Here is a 20538-nt window from a genome sequence, read left to right as displayed (position 1 = left end):
CCCTCCTTGATGTTTCCTTCCTTCAGCAGTCATTAATTGTGCGCGCGCAGCCCAAGTCTTCACTCCATCACATAAAGCGCGCGCCTGAACATCACACACAGTCCGGCGATGTTTTTGCGCCACTGCGTGATTTTTGGACTATAACACTAAAGTTTGGCTTCTGGAGCACTGGTTCCCGTCCTCTTCTTCAAAGCTATTTTGATGTTACCTACAGAAATCTCAGGAGGAGTGTGTTTCAGCGCTAGGTAAGTTCACGGGACGCTTAAGCAGGTCTACAATCATCACAGAAATGATAAGCTACCTCAACTTTTCCTAGTGAGTTCAAATAGAGACCTGCATGATAATTTCGCTTGACTTTGATTACACTTTTACATTTGTAAACCTATAGTCTATATTGTCTATTCTACTACTTTAGGCTACAGAAATACGAAGTTTTGCTGCGCTGGTGTTAATTTGTTTATACGCTACATTAATTTATTTGCATCTTACTTTTATGTCTTGAGTAAAACTAGCCTGTATTTTAGGAGTTCATCTGATAGGAAAAATTCAGGACGAGTGTCAGAATAATAATAAAAAAAACCTTCAAAAAATCCACACTTCTAATAAGGACGTCTTTTCAGTAAAGTGTGTAGGCTAATCATGCAGAAAAATTAAAATGTCAGATTTTTAAAAATGCGTAACTCTGTACAGTAGGCTAACGTTAAACATCCACAGTTTAGTTTCTGTAGCCTACGATTATAAATGGATTGGTTTCAAATAAAACATCAGTTTGATCCTAATGTCTTAGAAAGCAACGCTATTTCACATACTATAGGCAAAACACTAGCCTTTATTGATATTGTTCATATTTAGGCTACGTTTGCACTTTATATCACGTCACAGAGCACTGATATTTCTTGTCACAGAGCATCTTCGAATATAAATTAACATTAAACTTTCATTTAAATAATGAAATGAACGCACTTCAAAATATCATATCATGAATTCATCGATGCATCAGTTTAGTGTCGGAAAGTAATGAGGGTTTATACTAGCTACGAATAAGGTGATTATTTATTTATTTTTTTCTGTTAAATATAGGCCTAGATCAGCAGCAATCATTAGAACATGTTCCAGTTACACGAAGACAGTTGGGCTATATAGCCTGAAGCCTACGAAAAAATTAACAGACAGAATTAAAATATATTTTTTGATCACATGTTGCCTACAATTCCGTAAAAATAAATAATTTGTAAAAATATATTAATAAAATGCTCATATATCCACGTCACCGCGATTATCACAGAGTGAACATTTCTCAGTGAGACTGAAGACCCGTTATTAACTCCCGTATTTTTAATGATCAAACTCATGCAATGAACTGCATTATTAATGAGGAAAAAGATGAGACGCAGCGTGTGATTTCAGCTATGAGGAAAAAAAATACTTCAAATTCAACTTTACTTTTCCAGGGAAAATGGGTTTAACATAAGCAGAAATAAACGCAGCACCCTAATAATAATTATTGACTAATAATTTAACCTCCAACAAAAATAAAAAATGCAACCTAATATTCTAAAAGCAAAGTAAGCAATAAAATAGCCTACAGAATTAAGATTTCCCTCTTTTTCCATAGTAGCAGTCATATCATATTACTTCAATGAGTGTAAATCACAAATAGCCTTTAGGTGAAAGCTTATTTATAAATTACAATAATCAAAGCATTAATCACGGCCGTCATCCCTTATTATTTCAAATGCAATAGACTTCCTGATTTAAATCAGACGGCGACGGCCCTGGACCGGGAAATATTTGATGATTTTGTTTTTGCGTTGTTCCCTTTCGCCAAAAACCGAAGCCGCGCGCCTTACTAGGGGATAATTCACCTGCAAGAGCTCCTAAAACACAAGACTGAGCACAAAACACCTCCAGTCCTTCTCACACACATTCATTAAACACTTTCCCTTTTATATAGTGAGATAAAAATAAAAGTGTTTGTTTCTTAATTAAAACAGATAAAACAGAAAGCATCTGAAGAATAGGCTAAACTGTAAATAAATGTTACATTTACGGTAAAACAAAATAAAAACTTGACATTTTTCCAAGCATTGCGAGATAACGTTTATATTGTAGCCTGTTGTCATTAAATCATATAATATCAGTAGACCTATATACAAACATATATATATATATATATATATATATATATATATATGTATATGTATATATATATATATATATATATATATATATATATATATATATATATATATATATATATATGTTTGTATAAACCTTAGAATAACGATGACTTAAATTCAACAAATCTGGCTTCTCGAGCATAAAGACACTGACACGACACTAAACACCTTAACTGTTACATGTGACTGAAAATAATGCAGTAAACATGAATTAATCTACATGCAATACCATTAAAAACACTCCTATACATAACCGATAACAAAATAGCTATAATATTTAAATGAAGCATAAACATATGTGATGCTTCAGGAAAGGAATTCTGGACACGCCCCTTTTTCACCGTGAGTTACAAGCCAATTATAAAAACATAATTAAAGTATTATAAATGTCAACATTATAACTTAAAAGTATGTGGTAACACTTTACAATAAGGATCATTAGTTTACAAACATAATTTAGTTAACAGGAACAACACTTCTTAGATAACGTTAAATAAGACATTTACTAATTATTAACATGAGTAAAATCAAAAGTTAACGTTAGTTAATGCACTGTGAATTGACATGAACTAAGAATGAATGACTGTATTGTCATTATCTAACATTAACAAAGATTAATAAACACTGTAATAAATATACTGTTAATTGTTTGTTCATGTTAGTTAACACATCAACTAACATAAACTAATGGAACCTTATTGTAAAGTGTTACCAAGTATGTAACTTTTTAAAGTTAAATATAATATTCATTGTATCTGCAAATTACAAAAAAAAATCTGCAAATCACAAAATCTTTCTTTTACAGTAAAATAACATGTTATTTTTTTTATTTTATATGGTAGGGTAACTTACGGTCAACATTTTTTACAGTAGAAATCATTTTTATTAAAACATATTTTAGAGTGCACATTAAAAACAGGCCCACACTGCAGATGATTTTGGGTTTTTTCTAATGAAATTAATGATGCCCTGTTTCCTCACAGATTATGCTACAAATATTTTCAGCATTTTTATCGTAACATTACATTAAAGTGTGCTTTTTACCCACATTACATGTTCACAAGCAGCTTACAATAATTGAATGCGGACTGATTGCTGTCTTTCTATCTTTGTTGTTTTTCAGTCAGCACTCCAAAGAAGGAAGAAACGGAATGAAAACAGAAGAAAACCAATCATGTCTTCAGCAGGCCCCCTCCACCACACCTTACGGTGAGACCCTTATTCTTCATTATTCTTTCCATATTAATATGAGTGCTGTAATGTGTGTGCCTCGAGTCCCTCATGTCAGCTGACACCTGTTCTGTTCTTCTCCACCAGAGCATGTGGGAGCAGGTGAGGTGTGTGCAGGGTGCGAGTCTCCCATCGCGGACCGCTTCCTCCTGCGCGTCAATGAACTGTCCTGGCATGAGACGTGTGTCAAGTGTGCAGTGTGTCGCAGCGCGCTGAGCGGGACCTGCTACTGTCGGGATCGCTTGCTGTACTGCAAGCATGATTACGAGAAGTAAGACAGTTCAGTGTGCAGCGTGTGCCTGTATACACTCCATCAACGCCCTAGCATGGCAAAACATCCCATTTTCTGCATAGATTAACGTGAAGAACACCAGAACACTCCCCTAATCTCCCTGCAAATGTGTCATGGGTGTGTTGATCTTCTGATCGTGCTGTCATGCTGATGCTCTGTTCTGCAGATCTTTGGTTACACTTTATTTGTAGGCACTGCAATTGCAGCGTAATTACACAAATAAGTACTGAGTACATGCTTAATATAGATTTAGCGTAAGATTTAGGATTGGTTGCTATAAAAATTCTGTGATATAATTTTCTTTTTGGTTTCAGGTTTATTTACATCGCTATGAATCCAATCTGATTTAATATTCTGAAAGTTCTGTTTAAATTAACCCTATCTGTTGCAGTCTGGTTCATATATTTGATTACATGTGCATTACATGTATTCCAAACCAAACCTCAGCGCATGCAGCGATACCTCGAATGTAATTCTCACTTTTGCCTCGTAAGAAATTAGGAATAAGGACATACACGCCAGAAGAGCTTTTTTAAGAAAATTCAATTCAATTCAAGTATATTTTTATAGCTTTTTTTTTTTTTTACGATACAATCATTTCAAAGCAACTTTACCGAAAATTACGTTTCTACAATATTTAGTAGTAACTTATCAGTGGTGACTGTCAGTTTATGTGCATATGGAAGACATTTTTGGAAAAATCAAAAGAAGGTGTAGTCAACCAGACGATGAACACTATTAATATCAAGTATTATATGATGTAAACACACTTGTAGCAATATTTGGTGGTTCTGTATGTTTTAGGGTTAGGAAATACTTGGTAAATATTCAGTCTCTTGCACCGATTAGTCTGTAAGACATGAGTAAGCATTTTTTTTCCTGTGGGAAACAAAGTAGAAATTTGAAGAACCATTCATATGACTCGTGCACCAAGTCTTTGGAATGACATGATGTGTAAACAATGACAGAATTGACATTTTTGGGAGAAGTTTCCCTTTAACCGCTGGTTCTCTGATGAATCGTTCTGTATCAGTTTGGGTCAGAGGGAGATTCCAAGACACCATATTTTCCCAGTGACATCACCAGGAGTGCGGACAGTTGAAGGACGATTTTGTGGCCTGTTATCACTGTTGTGAGAAGTGTCAGACACCGTTGAGCAGTGTGGACACTCCCTATGTTGCTGACATCTGCGGGCCAACCAAAAGGAATAAGACGGACAGGAGAGACTAAATAGAAAAGTTAGCAGGAAGAATTTCCAAAGTGCAGATAAAATAATATATATGTGTTCTCGGAAAGATAGATCACCTGAGATCTAGGACTGTTTGAGGGTATGAAATTACCATACTAACTGCTTTTCTTCACACCGTTGAAGAAAAATGGGACCATAGATTTGATAATTGTTTTGCATGGGTGCTTGCAGCAAGGATGTCATAATGAGGGTAAAAGTGATCAACGATTACAAATGAGAAGGCTGTTCTGGGATCAGAGCACAGTGAAACTGTTCTTGTGCAAGCTGGTGCTGTTAATCCCTTAAGCTTGGTCAGTTTGTATTATTTGAATTAATTTATCATTCATAATACATTCAAGACAGCCAAATATTTTCACAATATAGTGGAAATTCCTTTAGAGATTTAAATTTTCTCAGTCTGTAAATTAAGAAATAAGAAAGGTATAAGCATTTCTGTTGCGCTTTGATGCTAATGTCTTGTTTGCAGATATTATTTGTGAATTTTCAGCCTGCGGCATGGTATGTGTTGTATTTGTGGAGGAGACTTGGCACACTCTTGAGTGGGTGACCTTGAGTGAATCCACAACAATATCTCCCTGTGTTCTCCGCTGTCTGTCCATCAGCACCCACCACTCCCGCCCCTTTACCAGTGCTCCATCTACAGCAGGTGTGCGCTCCATTTTTGGGGTTCCAAGGAATCTTTTATGGTTAAAAAAAAAATGGAATTTGAGTAAAAGAAAAATACAATCTTGAGCTGGTATTCTACTTTACAAATATATTGTCAGGTTGCCTAGTTGCATTAAATTAGAAAATATTATTTAAATTATCTGAATAATTACAACATCAAAATGTATTTTAAAAAATCAGGTGAGGTACAAATAGCCACACTCTTAAAAATAAAGGTTCCAAAGTAGGTTTTTCACAGTGAACATTTTTAAAAATAACCATTTTTTTATTAGTTTGAAGAACATTATAATAATTTAAAGAGCCTTTTTCCACTAAAGAACCTTTTGTGGAATGGAAAAAATTCCTTGGGTGTTCCAAGGACCTTTATTTTTAAGAGTGCACTTAAAGTCAACATTAAATGTCATTCACATCCCATTCTAGTTTCATATTATGACATGTTTCCAAGTGAAACAGGGTATTCAATGAGAAAAAAATATGTAGGAAAATACCTTTTTTCCATTTAGGGCAGTTTTTTTCATCGCAAATTAAAGTCACGATGAAATGGTAGCAGCAACAGCTCTTTTCTCCCATACTGTAATGTACATCTGCAGTCAAATGGAAAATAATAATTAAAAAAAAGCAGAGCATGATGTGGTTCTGTTTGTTTGTTGTTGATTGGTTGGAGGCAGGTGTGAATGAGAGTTAAGCAGACTAAGAGATTGGAGACATCAACCAAAAATAAATGACATTTTTATTAAAAAAAATGATTTTTTTATTTTTATGGAATCATATGCATTAACTAATTGTTCACAATAAGATCAATAACATGCATTTAGGAAATAGGTAAATTTTAATTTCTTGCAAACTTCGAGTCACATAAAGTGGACGTTAAATACCAAAATGTAAGGTGTTGTGAAAAGGGATTTATTTCAGATGAAATTTTAAAGACCAAACATTCTTCACTTTAAATAATGTACACGATAGGACAACAAACATGCAAACATCATCAGTATGAAGATCACAACTGTATGATGATTCCTTACGACGCTTATGATCCTGATGTTCCCTTCATCAGAAATGTGACTTCATTTACATTTCAGTTTTCAATCATTCCAGCAACATCTACACACTTACTAAAACCCAAACTCAAAGCCAAGCCCCTATTCATTAAATCCACAAACATATTCTCCCCATCACTGTCTTCCTGGCTGACTTCAACACACAAAGCCATCAGATAACCACGCAGCCCAGCCTCGAGAAACCAGTCCCAGACCAATAAAAGCTCTCAGCCCCAGGGTACGGTGCCTGGATCCCTGGCAGAAAATTAGACTAGCGAGGGTCACAGAGGCCTATCAGAGCGGAGACAGGGGAGCGGATATTTAAGATGCGTCCAAGTTTAATAGATCACTCTGCGGGTGGGAAACAGAACGAAAACAGCCCCCAGTGTGTAAAGAGATGCCAGTGAAAAATCACGAATGAAAGCTCTTTAATATCTCACTTGTTTCTCCTAGACGTCTCATGCTTCTCAGACCCAATAATATCATGTGTCTCACTGTCTTTTAGTATTTTAGAAGAGGTCTCAAAAATGTCCTGAACAGTGCCTGGATTTGCCAAAATATCAAAGTCTACAATCAAAAGTCATTTTTTTCCATCATTCATTCCATTTAAATTTATCATTGGGATTTTTATGAAAAAACAAGTTGATAGTTGAGAATATTTTGGATTTAATGTAGATTCAGATGAATTTCAAAATCCAGAATATTTTAATTCAATTAAGATCAGTCGACAGCATTTGTGGCATAATACTGATTAGTGTTCCTATGGCTCAGAGCATTGCGTTAGCAGCGCAAAAGGTTGTGGGTTCTATTCCCAGGGAACATGTTAGGTAAAAATTTTTTAGCTTGATTGCACTGTAAGTCACTTTGGATAAAAGCATCTGCTAAATGAATAAATTTTATTTTATTTAACACGAAGAAATAGTTTCCAGTTCCAGTTGTCCCTCCAACAGAAATTTGTGTTACATTAAGGAAGTGTATGGGGGAAATTAATAAATGTTCAAATATTCGCTGTTTCAGATTACACAATATGCTTATTAACATGACTTTAGTGTGAAAAACATATCACTTACTAGAATTTTCTGTGTAAAGCTACATTTCCAATTTTGATGCCCTGACAGTGTAACCCTAAAACATATAAGAACATAATAAGAAAAACAGCTTTAACAATGATTTAACAGAATTATCGAAGTCCATTTTTTAAATTATAACTATATTATTTAATGTCACTTTTATTCACTTGTGATGTCACTCGTCACCTTTTCCTGGTCCAAATGATCCATTAGATTCCCAAATTAACTAACAAACACTGATTAATGCACTCATTAAAAAACCTATATCATAACCTTTATCTTAGTTTGCCAGTGATTCATCTTTTCTGAAAAGCTTTAAGATGTGCTATAAATAAAAAATGCTCATAAACAGCTTTTGAGATCGTTTTCTCACTAAAGGTTTGGACCTGGAAACAGTATTTGATGCATCACAACTTAACAAGCGGATTGTAAGTGTTACGTTTATTTTGACTTTTTTTAAAAGTACAGAAAGGACGAATTACTTTTTGCCATTATTTGGACAGAGCTGAATTTTTTACCAAACACAGAATATTCCTTTAAATTCAATCTCATTTAGATTTCCTGTACTCTGTAAAAGCAGCCTCTAAATAATAAATGTTTTCGATGTAAGTCAGTAACACCGTTCTACTGAAATCTTCAGTCGGAGTCATTATTATGAGCACTTTGGTTCATGGTTACCCAAATCTTCACCTTTCTTTTGCTCGGTGTCTGTTCCTCCCATGCATCTCTCCTCTAGCTCGTCCATCACTGTCTGATTTCTAATAATATTTCTGTTCCAAACTTCATTTCCTGCTTGTTGAGATTTATAGCTGTGATGACACCAATCAGTTTATCTCTCCGTTTATCCCACATTTTCGCTTAATCATCTCTCTGCTCGCTGTCTCTTTGTGTCTGTGGGAACGGGGAGGGGGTGGAGGGGTCTTGATTGGGAACGCTGCTAATTATGTTCTTAGACATGACTACAAGCTGTGTTGTGGTTAGAGAGTTGTTGTACTGTCAGACAGGAATATGACACATGGGCTCTGGTGAACCTCGGATTCTTTACAGAGTCAGTAGTGTTTGCTAAAGCCATTGGTTTTATCATTCATGTTGTTCTTAAATTGTGGCATACACTCACCTAATGTATTATTAGGAACACCTGTTTAATTTCTCATTAATGCAATTATCTAATCAACCAATCACATGGCAGTTACTTCAATGCATTTAAGGGTGTGGTCCTGGTCAAGAGAATCTCCTGAACTCCAAACTGAATGTCAGAATGGGAAAGAAAGGTGATTTAAGCAGTTTGAGCGTGGCATGGTTGTTGGTGCCAGACGGGCCGGTCTGAGTATTTCACAATCTGCTCAGTTACTGGGATTTTCACGCACAACCATTTCTAGGGTTTACAAAGAATGGTGTGAAAAGGGAAAAACATCCAGTATGCAGCAGTCCTGTGGGTGAAAATGCCTTGTTGAAGCTAGAGGTCAGAGGGGAATGGGCCGACTACTTCAAGCTGATAGAAGAGCAACTTTGACTGAAATAACCACACGTTACAACCGAGGTATGCAGTAAAGCATTTGTGAAGCCACAACACGCACAACCTTGAGGAGGATGGGCTACAACAGCAGAAGACCCCACCGGGTACCACTCATCCCCACCACAAATAGGAAGAAGAGGCTATAATTTGCACGAGCTCACCAAAATTGGACAGTTGAAGACTGGAAAAATGTTGCCTGGTCTGATGAGTCTCGATTTCTGTTGAGACATTCAGATGTTAGAGTCAGAATTTTGCGTAAACAGAATGAGAACATGGATCCATCATGCCTTGTTACCACTGTGCAGGCTGCTGGTGGGGGTGTAATGGTGTGGGGGATGTTTCTTGGCACACTTTAGGCCCCTTAGTGCCAACTGGGCATCGTTTAAATGCCACGGCCCACCTGAGCATTGTTTCTGACCATGTCCACAAAGCTCGAATCATTTCAAATTGGTTTCTTGAACATGACAATGAGTCGACTGTACTAAAATGGCCCCCGCAGTCACCAGCTCTCAACCCAATAGAGCATCTTTGGGATATGGTGGAACGGGAGCTGGATGTGCATCCCACAAATCTCCATCAACTGCAAGATGCTATCCTATCAATATGGGCCAACATTTCTAAAGAATGCTTTCAGCACCTTGTTGAATCAATGCCACGTACAATTAAGGCAGTTCTGAAGGCGAAAGGGGGTCAAACACAGTATTAGTATGGTGTTCCTAATAATCCTTTAGGTGAGTGTATATAATCAAGCACAATCCAATAAAGCAACAATGGATCGTAGCGAACTCTTTAATATACATCTGGAGTTTTGTTCAAACTGGTCATGGACAGCAGGACTTTTTGTTGGTCGGTTTGTTCTATTCAATGATGTGCTGTGCACCGTTTGAGGTCATAATGATTTTTTTTTATTATTCAACAAGATCAAAGATGTTTATAATGTTACAAACGATTGCAGAGTAAGTTTAAATAAACACTGTTCTTTTGAAAATGTCAATTCATCAAAAAACCTGAAAAAAATAGAAAAGTAGTAAAACTTTGATAATAATACATGTTTCTTAAGCCTCAAATCAGTATATTACAATTATTTCTGAAGGATCATGTGACAGTGAAGTCTGAAGTAATGATGCTGAAAATTCAACTTTGCATCACAGGAATAAATTACATTTGAAATTATATTTAAATGAAGAAAAGTTATTTAACATTTTAATAATATTTCACAATATTACTGTTTTACTGTATTTATGATCAAAGAGACTTTCAAAAACAACAAATCTCAACAACCCCAAAGTTTTGAATAATGTATATTACTTTTCTGAGCAGTCAGATTCACAGTGTTCACCTCTCCGATGTTAAAATGAACAAAAAGGATCAAGAGTCAGATTTAGCAATAAACAACTAGAACTAGCTAGAACACTCTAGCAACCACTTAGAACACCTTAGCAACTGCATCACAACTCCATGGCAACCACCCACAACAGCCTAGCATCATGGTGGTGAGCCACTCCTTCTATACATGTATGTCAGTTTGAGATCAATGATAATGAACCACCACAGACCAACACTCTTAACAATAAAAGTTCTTTATTGGCATCAATGGCTCCATTAAGAATATGGTTCTTTTAAGAACTTTTCATTTAAGGGTTCCTCTGTGGCATCACTGTAAATATCCCCTTTTGGAGACCCTGGACCACAAAACCAGTCATAAAGGTCAATAAAAAAAATAGCTTTCCATTGATATATGGTTTGTTAGGATAGGACAATATTTTGCTGAAATACAACTATTTGAAAATATCTGGAGGGTGAAAAAAAGGAGAGAAAAAAAAGAAAAATTACAATGTTTTTTGGCTATTGCTACAAATATACCCCAGCGACTTGACCCAGACATTGTGTGTGTAGTCCTGTTGGTGAATATGTTTCCATGGTACTTCAGATGAGGGCTTAAACACATTGTGGTAGCTCCAGCTAGTTGGCTTATTAGTAATATTTTCATGCCCAAATTACTGCTTTTGGTAAACATGTTTTGTTTTTCTACACCTGAAGTTCCTGTTGAAGCCACAAAAATAAAGGTCCCAAAAGAGGGTTTTCACAGCAATGCGAACCATTTTGGGTTCCACAAAGAACCTTTCAGTGAACAGTTCTCTAAAGAACCACTTGTTTCTTAATATGAAGAACATTTTAATAATCAAAGAACCTTTTTCCACTATAAAGAATCAGTTGTGGAATGGAAAGATTCCATGGATGTTGATGGAAGCATGGATGCCAGTAAAGAACCTTTATTTTTCAGAGTGTACCTATCAGACTTTTAAGGCAAGGACAGAGGGAGAGAAGAGGAGACAGTGAAGGGGAGCTCATGGGATGTCAGAAGGCCATGGAGGTGACAAACAGAGGTGGAGAGAGGAAGATGACAGAGGAAGAGCTCGAGGTGTCTCCTCTTGTGATATTGCCACTGTTTTTGCATAATGTGTGATGAGTCTCCATCACCTCGCCTGCCGCACAACAATTTCATTACAGACAGCTAATAAATGTTTCATGGCAGAACAAGCTGCTCGCCTTGGCTTTATTAAATCTGAGATAATAAAAGAAGAACGGCAAAAAATGAAAGCGGGAGGGGGAGAGATAGGAAGAATGCCATAGATATCCTCAAACAGGTCTGCCGTATCTTCTGTTTCTGGGGCAACGAATCCCCCGTCCCCCCTCTACGCGTCTTCTTTTTTTTTTTCTCGCACTGCCACAGAGAGACAGGAAATGAGAATCTGGCTGACAGGATATTGCGTTCTGGTGGCCTGGGGATTAGCTGTTTTATCTAAACACACTCACAGACTCACTCTCACCTCACACAACTCAACACATCGATCCTGTCGGTGCCTGAACCCTTGAGTATCACACACACACACACAGACACACACACGAGGGATACAGAAAACTGACTTGTGATTGTAACGTATGGACAGGTTATGCTGTCAGTCAGGGAATGTATCACAATAAGTACTTCAGCACACCAATAGTGCCATATTCGTCACCAGAAATAGTGAGAAATTCTCTGGATATTATGACACACTTCATATTCTGCAACATATTGACTGTCAGAATCAGGATTTCCTACAAACCTTTGCTCTGTGGCTAGTGAATTACAAAGGATTTACAAGGATTTTAGTGGAAATGTGTCTAAGGCATACAGTAGTTTCCTAAAAAAAGTAACAATTTCCCTGATGCCATTTCAAAGCAGTACCTCTTTGTTATGTGGAACAAAATAGTTAATAATTTGAAAAATGGAACACAGTGGGGTGTAATATTGTGTTGGACAAAAATAGTTTACATTTTTTCTAAAAAGCATAGAAGGAAAAAAGTGACACAGGTTTGGAACAACATTAAGGTGAGAATAAATAATGAGAATCTATTCATTTTTGGGTAACAAAAAGTCGGTCATATGTAGTTCCCTTCTCTACATCCAGAATGTTTTGTCCATTACAGACTCAAAAACAGCATGAACATCTATTTCTCTATTGGTGCTAATCCAGAATAAAAAACTGTTCGTAAGCATATGAGGAATTTAAGTGATAAGTAAATCATTTCATTATGAAAGGTATGTCTATATCTCTTCACAATTAGGTCCCTTCAGTTAACACTAGTTAATGCATTTACTAACATCAGCAATGAGCAATATATTACAGTATTTATAAATCTGGTTATGTAAGTTAATAAAAATACTCAGTTCATAGCTTTAATAAAATAATATTAACAGATAGATGTTGACATAAATAATTTGTATTCATTGTTAGCTCAAATTAACTAATCTTAACAACTTATCATAAATTGTAAATCTTTACTGGTATTTTTTCACCCATGATTTTTACATGATCATCTACAAATATTTAGCCTCATTAATACACTAAGGCATCATAAGAAATGTCATTTTAACTTTATTGCCCCCTTGATAGGCAGTACGCTTTCTAATAAGCCTGTTGAAGCGTTTTTCATATGACTAATAAGCCATAATTGCATATGAATTCAGCTAAGAGTGCTTTAGAGCGTACAATGACACTATTTGTTGTTTTATTAGCCTAGCATAAAGGCTAAAGTTATAATGTGTCTCAGTGCAATCAAAACATAATTAGACAATTAAAATCTGCATGCCATTAGGCAATTGTTACTTCTTGTGCACAGCAGTGTTTGCATGCTAAGTTCAAAAAGGCGGATTTTTTTGAGCAAGTATGTTCTGAAGTGTGCGTCTGTGACATGATTGGGCAGAATAATATGTGTACTGAACGGTTTAGCTGCTCACCTGTGCTTTCTCTTTTGTGTACGAGTGGTCTGATGTGTACATTTTTATCAGCTACCTGTTGGTTTTCTCATATTTCATCATTGTGAATATTGGCGTGCCGGGGAGGGAGGGAGGGAGGGTGGCGGGAGTGGGTTGTGGGGAATGCTGGGAGATTTTAATAACGCAGAAGCAGTGCAGTGAGATTTAATAAAAGAAGATGATGTGATTACTGAACCCTGGCTCTGAGCCACTTTCCCTCACAGCAATATCTGCTCTCTTTCTTTCTCTCTCTCTCGCTCACACACACACAAACGCGCGCGCGCACGCACAGCACCAACCCTTGCAATTATGTGTACATTTATGATTTACATACTGCTTCCATATATATATATATATATATATATATATATATATATATATATATATATATATATATATATATATACAAAGATGCACCAAAGTCTACAAGATAAACCTCACAACTATGACAGTAAGTGTCTGATTATTTAAAATTATGTGTTCATGTATGTATTAGGCCCCCGCACTATGATTTAGCTATAGATTCATGTAAAACTTCATTGAATTGACATCATGAACACAGTTTGTACATACATAGCACCTGATTTCCTTCCTGGTGATATTTTCTTGATAATTAAAAATCTCTAACCCCGAATTCTCATTACTGTACTCAAAAAAACCAACAATGTTTTTCGAAGTTGTAAACAAAAAGATTATTGCTGCGTATTTTACTGAAATATACAATTTCTGTCTTTCTACTTCCGAATTTCACATTTAATTTAGCGCTGTTTCTTCATAACTGTTTTTTGAGTGAAAATGGTTTCAAAGACGTTTTTTTTCTCCGGTGTATAAATTTTCATTTATTTGTATCTTTTGTATTCCAATACAACTGTAATTTATAACTCAGCGTTTTTTTATCACATGATTGCAATGAGAATGTCACTTTTTTTGCATTATATTACTAAGAATTGGTAGAAATTACTTTACTAATGACTAAATAGCAACTATAAAAATTATGTCATAAAGCCAAAAAATAGACTTCATTGTTTTTAAGAAAATGTTCATTTTTCACTGATTTCTTTTGGTTTAGAGGTTGAAATATTACGGGTTTCATGAGATTTACTCTCAGAGTCAGTTGCTGTATGAGTTTTTAGAGTTGGTCTTCTTTGATCTGGGTGTAGTAAGTGGTGATTTGGGGAATTTGGCATTTTTGGCAGATGGATTGAGACAGATTAGCCATAGCAGCTGCGTTTCGGACAGGATCATCACATCCGTGCAGATTAGAGGCTATAATGTGTGGACCTGGCTGCCTCTCACTTCAGCAGATTTCTGATATGACACCTTCATCTCCTGCACTCGGAGCTCCTCAAGACCCACACACACACACACACACACACACACACACACCAGAACTCCCTCCATCCGTCTCTGCAACTGTCATGAAGTCTGCGTTATCCATCAAACATGCATTTCATCTGTTCCTCACCTCTGAAATGTTCTGTGTTCATCTTATCATGTGTGACTGCATCTATCCTTTTATACATATGTGCGCTTTATTTTATTAGTGGTTATTAATGCATGTATCCCTATAATTATTGCTTATATTTATATAGGGTTAGGGATCTAAACAAACCCTTAAGCACAAGTTTTAGGCATAGTTCCTATCAGAATTGTCATCGTGGTTGAATTATTACTTTAAATAATACCTTGTCCTGCACTGAGATAGAATGATATGTTCAATTGTGCAGCTTTTGATGATTTTCACCTGGTTAGATAAAAAAAAAATGCAATGAAGGATGAGACTTTTGACTCTGTGTTGACAGCAAGCGACCACCTAGCAATTACCCAGAACACCCAATACAATACCGCATAAAAACACTCACAGCAATGCCACATTTGAAATCTACCTTCTTCTTTTTTTTTTTTTTTGTCTGGTTCAGGTGTTTGACAGACACTGGTTTATGTCACAATTTGGGTGAATGGTGACTGTTGCTTTGGCTTAATGAACTGTGCAGAAGGATTAGACTGTCATCGACACCACATGAGCGTCTACAGGTTCATCTGTGGGTACCTGTCAATATTTATGAGAGTACATGAACACGGCCGTATAAAGGTGCTAAATGTGTGTGTGTGTGTGTGTGTGTGTGTGAGAGTATGGTGTGTTTATTCGAGTGTGTGAAAAAGAGAGAGGAGAGATTAACCCCATGCTATCCTCAATCCCTGGTTATGAGTTTACAGCGTCTGTCTGGGCATCGCACTGTTTAAACAACAATCTAATTAATCCTGTCTTTATTAGTTTCACGGAGCTGGGGAGGGAGGCTGGGAGCGCGAGAGGGAGGACAGGGAATTCTGGCAGAAAATATCATGCAGTGAGGGAGGGGAGAGAGAGGAGGAAAAAACAAGGGGTTTGGTGGGGATTGAAAAGCGAGAGGGCCTTTTAGACAAATGATGTTGCTGGTGAGCCACGTAGAAGGAAAACACAGTTCAAAGAGGCATTTCTCATTGTTTGTAGCAGGACCTCTTTATACATTTGCTCACTTTTACCCCGTACATCCCTGTATTTGTTTATCATTTTGGAAAAGTATTAAGTTTATAAACATTTACCATAGCGCACAGTGCCAGCAACACCGAGGTCATAGGTTCAATTCCCAGGTGACACACAAATGTATAAAATGGACAGCTTAAATGCAGAGTGTAATAAATGTTAATAGAATTTACCCTCTAAAACAGTGGTTCCCAACCACGTTCCTGGAGGCCCCCCAACACTGCATGTTTTCCATGTCACCTTAATCAAACACACCTGATTCAGATCACCAGCTCATTAGTAGATACTCCAAGACCTGAATTGGGAGTGTCAGACAAAGGAGAGATCCAAAACGTGCAGTGTTGGGGGGCATCCAGGAATGTTGCTGGGAACCACTGCTTTAAAACCAGACATATGAAATTATATATATATATAGTGTCATATTTGATCATGCTTTTATGGCTCATATAAAATAAGAATATGGAGTTCATACTCAAGGAGGGAAAAAATTAAAAAAATTCTGATTTGTGATATAGCTTGTAATGTAAATCACTGGTATCTTGTTAAATCTGATTGCTTGCATTAAATGCATATAAATTGCTACTCAATATCTGTCAATAACTTGATTATATTTATATGCTTTTATGGTGAAAGCTTGGTAGTTCGTATTTTCATAGAATGCAGTGCAATACAATGATGGTTGAGAGATGAATAAATAAACATTCCTCAAAAACCTGATATATATATATATTATTATTATTATTATTATTGTCATTATTATTATTAAGTAATTAAACCTACATTGGTTCAATCCGTTAAATGTTAATTTAGAAATATTACCAACAATACAAAAGTTGTTGGTATCACTAAAGATCTGAAGGTGGGTGTTTTCAGAATTAAACTACTTGCTAAAAAAGAATAAAATATCAATCAGACAAGATAAGTAAAAAAAAAAGGAAAATGTGACCTTAGAAATGTGTGTATCAAATGTAATACAATAGGCTTTAAAGGGTTAAATGATACATTTTCGCTTAGTTGCTTGTGTGACATTTATGGTCCATTGTCAAATATTGCCACCCAGTGTCACAGACAAAACATTGCATAAAGTGAATGTTCAGAAACATATCAGTAACGTGTGCCCATGTGTGTGTCAGGTTGTTTGTGCGGAAGTGCAGTGCCTGTCTGCAGGCGATCGGCCGCTCGGAGCTCATCATGCGTGTGCTGGGACAGGTGTACCACCTGGGCTGCTTCAGCTGCTGCGAGTGTGAGCGCCGGCTGCAGAGAGGTGATGAGTTTGTGCTAAAGGAGGGACAGCTGCTCTGCCGGGGAGACTATGAGAAAGAGAGAGAGATGCTGGCTGCCATCAGCCCGGCCCCTACCGAGTCAGGTAACCTCAGTGACCTCGCTGAAGGTTGTGTGTAACTACAGGAGAAGAGATGTTAACATAGCCCAGAAATGACACTCTTCGCTTTTAATGCTCAGTTTCTGCTTTGCAGTAAAGAGTGAGGATGAGGATGGTGGCGGTGTCTCTGTTGGTGGGAAGGCTGGGGATGATGGGAAGGAGCACAAGAGATCCAAGAGACCACGTACCATCCTGACCACACAACAGCGGCGCGCCTTCAAGGCTTCCTTTGAGGTGTCTTCCAAACCCTGCCGAAAGGTTAGCCGTCCCAGGCCACTCGTGTGCATTAAATGTGGCAACAGCACTTGTGTACATCTCATGCATATACTATTGTTGCAGGTCAGAGAAACTCTTGCAGCTGAGACTGGACTGACGGTGAGAGTCGTGCAGGTGTGGTTCCAAAACCAGAGAGCAAAGGTAGGCGTCAGGTTTTGGCAAAGACTATAGAATACCCAAGACATGTCACTCGTATAGTTTTGAATGGGGAAAAATGCAACGCTCAATCGCAGGAAGCCCCACCTTCTGAATGAAAGAGCCAATCACTAATCGGTAAAGTCATCGCGTCACTGCAGCTTCCGTTAGAAGCATCTCGGTTGCTATAAAAAGGACTTTAGGTTTTTGTAAATTCTGAAAACATTCCTGTACGAAACACCGTTTTGCTTCATTATGATACATCCAGAGAAAAGCAAAAATAGCATCCTTGAGATCTCACTAAACGAGATCTTAGTGTTGGTTATTTTTGAGGCTGAGAACATGGCTTGAGAGAAGTAGAACTATAATAAACTGAAATCCAAAGAACTTCATGTAAATGTAGATTTTTGACAACAACAAAAAAAGAAAACACTTGTCAATTGCATGTTTGAATGTTGGCTTTGAATAGGCCTAATGAGCTTATTGACTGATGGATGGATACTTTCAGAAAGACAGACAGAAAGATGTTTAACTACTAGTTGGGGATGTTGTTCCAGCACCGGGGGGTGTCAATGGACTGTTGTTTTTTGTGAGTTTAGATAAAGAAGATCGCTCGCAGACAGCAGCAGCAGCAGCAGCAGCAGCAAGAACAGGAGCAGATGGGCGGGACCAGGAGGGGTCCGAGCAGGGGGGGGCGCCAGAGTAACGATGACAGCGAGGGTAAGACACGGACACACGGCGGAGTCGACAGATAACTGTGAAATGGCTTGACGATAGGTGTGAACCGGGCTCTGTCTCTCCATAGATGGCTCCAGCAGTCATGGACTGGACGGACTGCTCTCATATTCCTCTCTGCCACGCCAGCAACTGCTGGCTTTGGATCCCAACATATACGGTAGCGAGCAGTTCCGGCACGGGCTCACGCCACCACAGCTAGGCCCCGAGCAGATGCACTCCTATGGTGAGGATATCTCACTGCACCTACTTCAGCATTGGTTATTTTTTGCAGTTAACCGAAATGTTTGTTTGCATTTGAAAACTGACTTCATTTCAGACTCGGTTTTCCATGACTTGGACAGCGATGGAAGCCTCAGTCATCTCGGAGACTGTCTCTTGTCGACCGCCGATGGTGGAGTTCTGGCAGGGCGGATAGGAAACCCCATCGATCGCCTCTACTCCATGCAAAACTCCTACTTTACCTCATGACCCTGGTTCCATGTGCTCCTCCACCGCTGCAGGGGGCCACACAGAGATTGAGTCTCACTGCAGGCGCCTTTCATCATCAAAACTAATTGAATCCCTCAATCGTATCTTAGTCGTGCCAGTAAAGCCCTTACCTACCAAACCAAGACAGGATCACACCCTGAAGATTAAATTTAACACTTGAAAAAGGCGGGTTTTAACAAGTGGCTAAATGAGACAACTGGGTCCAAATAGTTGCTTTAATAGCCTCAATGAGTTTATAATCACTAACTTTTAGGGAAATTGTTTTTTTTTTTCATAAAAAGTGTGCTCATTTGTGAAGATTATCATTATGATCAACATGTATGATCCATATACCTTTGTTGATCACGGAGCTTATTTTCTGCAATTAAGAATATCTTTTTTTTATTTTTTATTTTTTTAAGGAACCAGGGTGATGCAATTTCCCTGGATTTCCCTGCAAATCATCACTGCAGCTCTGGGACAGAGGTTCTGTCCACTGTGGTTGTGAACACCCCTACAAATGGCTGTCCCCTCAGATAATACAGTTTGTAAGGATAAAGGGGTGATTTCAGACACAGCCCAAGTCAGTTTCACAAGTCATATCACTCTCTCCTTTCCTTGCCATCTTTATGTCCGTCTTGAATAGGAATCAGCTTTTGTTTAAACCTAACATGAAAACCAAAAGATTCTAGCATGGTGCGAAAATCAAATGTACATTAGTATTTATTGTAAAGAAACAATGTTTATTAAAGGTGCACTCAGTTTTTGTATGTTGAGCTGACCTATATAGCAGATGCTTTGGACTCACGCTGACACCTACTGGTGTGGATGTAGCATCACTCAAACACAAAAGCAAGGTTGTTATATTAAATTAAAACTAAAGCATAAAAAAAAGGTTTTCATTACATTAAATAAATACATGTTTATTGGATTTTATTTTTATGTTTTTTTTCCTCCATGTAGTTGCCAAGCCAACATTTCTCATTTTCATTTACTTTAACTTGATGTACTAAAATAGCTAAAACAAATGAAAGTTAATTATATAGACATAAACTAATAAAAGTGTGGGGGGGGGGGCACACAACTAAATTACTACAACTTTAACTAAAATGAAAAATACAAATTTTAACATAGCTTTTTTTTATTTCATGTTGATGTATATTAGTACATAATATTTTTCAAAAGCACTATTGTTTTTTTCTTATGTGTATATCTTTAAATTAGAAAAAAAAAAAATCACGAGTGCACCTTTAACACTAATTATACTTTAATTTTTCTTTTTAAAAATCAAGATTAATAACAACTAGTGCAGTATTAGCTTTGATTACATTTAATTTGGTTGGTTTTTAACTATTGTCAGTTTCTCAGACAGGGTCTTAGTGTTTTTTTTGTCTTCGAGCCGCCTTAACTGTGCTTTACACAATTCAAGAGACAAAATATTCAACAGAAAATAAGACGACAAAATAATGAAACTTC

At 37.1% G+C, this 20538-nt stretch overlaps 1 protein-coding gene across 2 annotated transcripts; it reads left to right on the top strand.

The window, feature by feature from the left end:
• Positions 1–63: 63 nt before the first annotated feature.
• LOC113049464 (LIM homeobox transcription factor 1-alpha-like) lies at positions 64–20176 on the top strand. Of its 2 annotated transcripts, XM_026211845.1 has the most exons (9): positions 64–245; positions 3304–3389; positions 3498–3681; positions 17198–17430; positions 17540–17703; positions 17785–17862; positions 18456–18576; positions 18662–18817; positions 18911–20176. In XM_026211845.1, the coding sequence occupies exons 1-9, from the start codon at positions 202–204 to the stop codon at positions 19060–19062; spliced, it is 1218 nt and encodes a 405-aa protein (XP_026067630.1). In that variant the 5' UTR covers positions 64–201; the 3' UTR covers positions 19063–20176. The 2 variants fall into 2 exon arrangements, with proteins under 2 accessions (XP_026067630.1, XP_026067620.1); XM_026211835.1 differs by having other exon boundaries at positions 18662–20176.
• The last annotated feature ends 362 nt before the right edge of the window (positions 20177–20538 follow it).

This window comes from Carassius auratus, chromosome 3, assembly GCF_003368295.1.
Source record: "Carassius auratus strain Wakin chromosome 3, ASM336829v1, whole genome shotgun sequence".
Taxonomy (NCBI): Eukaryota; Metazoa; Chordata; class Actinopteri; order Cypriniformes; family Cyprinidae; genus Carassius; species Carassius auratus.
The sequence above is the reverse complement of the archived record's forward strand: the minus strand, read 5'-3'. Positions and strand labels throughout refer to the sequence as shown.